The sequence below is a fragment of the Elephantulus edwardii genome, unplaced genomic scaffold, assembly GCF_000299155.1.
Source record: "Elephantulus edwardii isolate Elephantulus edwardi_28Jun2011 unplaced genomic scaffold, EleEdw1.0 scaffold00247, whole genome shotgun sequence".
In the NCBI taxonomy this organism is placed as follows: Eukaryota; Metazoa; Chordata; class Mammalia; order Macroscelidea; family Macroscelididae; genus Elephantulus; species Elephantulus edwardii.
Genome location: NW_006399997.1, coordinates 899,388 through 904,404, shown reverse-complemented (window position 1 = coordinate 904,404; position 5,017 = coordinate 899,388). Strand labels below are relative to the sequence as shown.

General features: G+C 38.4%; 1 protein-coding gene across 1 annotated transcript in view; it reads right to left on the bottom strand.

Annotated features, from left to right (window-relative positions):
• Positions 1-5,017, bottom strand: part of NIN (ninein (GSK3B interacting protein)) — a 140,957-nt gene that overhangs the window by 66,077 nt on the left and 69,863 nt on the right. The window contains exons 6-9 of the mRNA XM_006899217.1: positions 2,113-2,259; positions 1,294-1,461; positions 645-781; positions 2-121 (exon numbers count right to left, since the gene is read on the bottom strand). Coding sequence (XP_006899279.1) covers positions 2-121; positions 645-781; positions 1,294-1,461; positions 2,113-2,259 — 572 coding nt within the window. The remainder of the gene's footprint in view (position 1; positions 122-644; positions 782-1,293; positions 1,462-2,112; positions 2,260-5,017) is intronic.

Below are 5,017 nucleotides of genomic sequence, written 5' to 3'. Positions count from 1 at the left end.
CCGCTCTATGGCTGCGTGGTGATCGTCCACCTCTGAGGCCATTAGAGATTTGAGTTTCTCAGCCTTGTCCAGATCTGACCTTAGCTTCTCTTTTTCTCTGACTACTTGGTCAACTCGCTCCCTAGAATCACAAACAAAAACAAATCAAGTTAAAGGAAAGCTTGTCTCTGAGCAAGAAGGAGGTCTAACAAAGCTCTCATCTGCTTGCTTCTATACAAACACAGAACACCAAGACAACAAAACCCTCCCCATACAGAAAACAAAAAAGCATTCAGTAGTTTCCTTCAAAAGTCTGCACACAAATCTAAGCTCTCCATCACTTTCCTGCGGTTATGGAAGACCACTGAGTCAGGACTGACGCATAGCTGACTCCCCAGCCGGTTTTCAGAGGCAGTAAATCATATGCGAGGAGACTGCTCATCTTTCTCCAGAAGAGCAGCTAATGGTTTTGAACAGCGTACTTTTGTGTTGGTGGCACAATTCCTTAGCACTAAGCCACCAGAGCTCTCTGGTGTAGTTGTTAAATGGTAGGAAATCAGCCATATTTGCACGTAGGATGGAAAAATGTTTGTCACAGATACTGGATGAGATTTTGGGACAAAGAGAAAAAGGAACGGAGCAGATGAACCTTCTGCTCAACTTACAGCAAATGGCGGATCTCAGCCTTGAAGCTGGCCAGAGCTGCCTGGTGAATGCCATTCTTCGTGACCAAAAGTTCATTCTCAAAAGCTAACGTCAGCTCTGTCAAGTTGACATTTCCATCAAGTTTGAAATCCAAGGCCTAGAAACCAGAACCAGACATATAAGTTCAATACAATCATAAATTCTATCATCTGAAAGCAGAAAATGCAGAAGTTACACAAACCCAGACAAAAGTGAATTTACAGTCTAGAAACTGGATGTCTATGGCTCTTTAGTGATTCCTTATGAACAGTCTTCATTCCAGGATATAACTACGTTCCCTCTAAGGAAAGTATAACTCGCTTATTTGTACATTTGTTAAAAATATCACCTAGCACTGTAAATAGACACAATAGCAACAGACCTAATCTTTATTAACCAGGGATCAAACCAGAGCCTTGCTCCTATCAGTAATTTGGGGCTCAGTAACATGAAAAACCATTTGCAACAGATTCCTGGTTAAAGGGAGTAATTAAATGTGACTTATCTCTGAAGATCTTGTGAAAATTAGGCATCATTAAGGAAACATCAAATCAAAACTAAGTTTCAGAAGAATTGGGATTTCCCAACTCTTCCCTGTTTGTCACTGCGCTCCTGTTTTAGATGCCACACCTTCAGGATCTCCTGGCTGTTCTCAATGCCCTCTTCCTGCCACGTATCAAGGATTCTCTCCACAGACGCATAGCCCATCCCATCATCCAAACAGGAAAAGACTCGAAAGCCAATGGAACTTGTCATCGCTGCCAGGGTTGTGGTGCGTCTTCCACTCTCATCAAAAGACTGAAAGAAGCAAGGTGAGGACACAGGGTGAGAAGAAAAAAGGCTGAAGGAAGAAAGAGACTTGATCAGGGTCAGTTTGGTTCTAGGCATTTATACAAAATGTTGGTCAGAACTGAAATGGGTCGGTCTCAACCACAACAAGCAGAAGTCATGCAGCCCCTGTGATTTCTACCAAATGAGCCAAGAATACATAGCTCAGCAAAACACTTGGCCTGGTAGAGAGGTCTATGACACACAGAAGCTGTACCCACCATCCGACCCACCACTGATGCTAAGAAACATAATTCGTGCCTTTCCTACTCTGTCATTTATAGTCATTTCTCCCCTACCCCATATCAGACGGGTAATGTGACACTGTGACAAGATTTAAGGGAAGCACATGTCATACAAAACACGAACACCCAGTCATTATGTTAATGAATCAAAACCCAACTTTTCCTTCTTAATGGTTTAGTCTCTCTCCTACTCTCACTTGTCTTCTTTTTTCTGCTCTCCTGTCCTGTATTTTTCTTGTATAATAGTACATCAAATTATACATTCTTGTATAATTATATAATATAAAAATATAATTATTGTACTAATTATACATTAAAAATGAGTCAGATAGGTTTTAACTTCTACTAAGAAAGAACATACAAAATTATTTCTTACCTGCATGGAGAGGTGTCTTTTCAATTGTCTGTATGGAGTAGACGCTGATGGCATAAGAGATTTTCCATTTTTGAATAGGCCATAGAAAAAATCTTCTACACTCATTGTACCATCAGGATCAAGATTATGGAAAACATCCTCAAGGATCTGGAGAAAGGTAACCATTATCTTAAACACTTTATACAAAATAACCCAAACCCCTAAGTGTATGTTTGGCCAATAGAAACCAGAACTACTATTCATGCCAAACCCAAACCCACTGCCATCAAGCCAATTCTGGCATAGTGACGCTTCACTGGTTTTCTAAAACTGGAGGAGAATGCCTTTGCTTTTTCTGTGGAACCGCTGGTGTATTCGAACCACTCATCTTTCGGTTAGCAGCTCAGTGTGTTACATCTTGTCCCATCTAGGATTTTATTTATGTCAGCACTCTGGGTGGGGGTGGGGAGGATACCCAGTCACTTTATTCTCATTTCATTGACTTCCTGTTCCAGTAATGATGTCTTTCTTGTGCATATAAACCAAATAAAAGTTAGTTTTCAACATCTTCATAATCTTATGTAATTTATCAATTAACTGTACTTTTTACTAATAATTATTTAAGATCATTACTCATTATTCTTATAAACTAAAGATCAATTTTGAGCTTTTTCATTTTACAAATGCAAAGATATAGCTTCCTAATGTTGTGGAAATAGACATTTTAGTTGAACATTCATCAAATCTTTCTCTTGTGGTAGCTTTCAGGTGAAATGTTACTTATACTGAATTTTAGAAATTGGTATGTTAACATAGCACAATTTAGTCAAGGAGAGATTGCAAAAATCTAAGAGACTGCGGTCATAAAAGTCATAATGTTGAGCTCAGAAATTAACCTGGATCAACACTGCATACATATTGTATAGAAGGTCTAGGATTCCTACCATCTCATAATTGTTGATTTTACTTGTTATATTAGTACTTTAGACATTTATTTCTTTTGTTACAAAAACTTTTTCTCTTCAATTTACATCTACTGGAAAACATATGTCTCTTTTCTTGCTTTTCGATTACTTCCTCTGGCAATGATTTAGGATACCCTGAGACAAGAAATTAAGTCTAAAGAGTAAGAATCTTGGGGAGGGGGGACCTCCAAGTTCTTAACAGGCACTGAAAGCAACAGGACTATCATTTGGGGCAAGATTCCAAGACCCCCCAAAATCTCTTTGCTTCTCTGTCTTGTTCTTACAAACAAAAAGAACCTTTTATTAGAAGCTAGCCAGATGTGCTGATTGAAGTTAACAGTGCAGTATTTTGGCTGTAACCTTAGACATGCACTAGTATGGCTACTCAATTGTGTAGAGCTTTCAGGATGCCTCAATACCTTTGTGACCTGGCCAAATGGTGTAAGAGGTGAGTGTTGTTACCTATCTATCTTAAATGCAGGAAGTAGACACATGGAGAGTAGGAGGATATGAATCAGAAGAGTTGTACAGCTAGAGTCTGGCTGAAAAGAACACAGATGAACAACTAGTGCATAAGCTGGGATATAGGACACTAGAACAGGGACCCCTAACACCCAGGGAAGCCAAGAAGGGTGATGTAGATGAAGAAGACATTACCGAGTGGTGGTGAATGTGACCAGAGAAATAGATGGTGCCTGGCTACTATTATTCTATATTTTGATCAATGATCCAACTAATGGATCTTGACCAAAAAGTAGAAAACTGTGGAACAGAATTTCAAAACCAAATGGAAACGAGATTTTCTAGATCCACTGACACTGGGGGAACCTTCAAGTTGAATGCTCAGAAATAATTTTTCAAGCTTGAATATAAATTACTCCATGAAACTTCAAGGGGACAGAGCACATCAAATGATGCTGATGAAACAGTAGGGATAGAGCTAGTGTGACTGTGGATACCGGTTGAAATACATAAACAATGCTATTGAACTGTTGGTTTTAGCTATGAATGGATGTATGTTCAACCATGTATACTGTCAACAAAATATATGAAAAAGAAAGTATTAGTGGATTGAGCACACAAATGCATGTTCTATTTTAAGGAGCTAGTTCTTTGTCACCACCAGCAAATGAAACTAAATCTTTTCATTTTTTTAGGAAAAAAAATTTATAAGTATGGCAGCACTGTTGACTATTTTTAAAAACATCATAACAGAAAGTTCTTTACAGAGTGAACAAAAATGTGACGCACAACTAAAAAAAACCAAGACAAACAAAACAGGCTTACTACTCTATTAAAATCAGTGAAATCCTCTAGAGTATGGCCTTTAGTCACCCCACAAGCCTTGGAATTAAATCACCCCATGGTACAATTTGCAGCCAACAACAGACAGGTCTATAAAGGAGAAACACGAGTTTCAGAACAATTAACCACAGACGTTCAAAAGGGCAGCATTCATATGCATTATATTTTATATAACTTTAATTATCATTGGTCTATGCCTAGTAATCACCTGTACTACTACAAAGTACATGGACAAACATGATACATATGAAAGATTATATGTAAATCAATAAATTTTTTTTTTTAAAGTCTGTATTAAGATCAGCCTTTGCCTAGTGCTAAAGCTCAGAAGGCAGAAAGGGATTGGAAAGAAGCATGAAAGGAGACAGGAAACTGCAGACAGGAGGTACAGAGAGTGGGCTACAATATGGAGATTGTATAGATCAATGGCAGGCCTCTGAAAACCCTATATATACAACATAACACACATAGACGAACAGAAAGGGCAACTAGGTAGAACTGTCAAGCATGGAAATACAAAGGAAGAGGAACAGTTGTAAGCAGACACTGGTGACTGGGACATGGAATGTGAGAACCATGAATGTAGAAAAATTAGATATTGTTAAGAAAGAAATGGAATGCATAAATATTGACATATTAGGCACTGGGGAGATGAG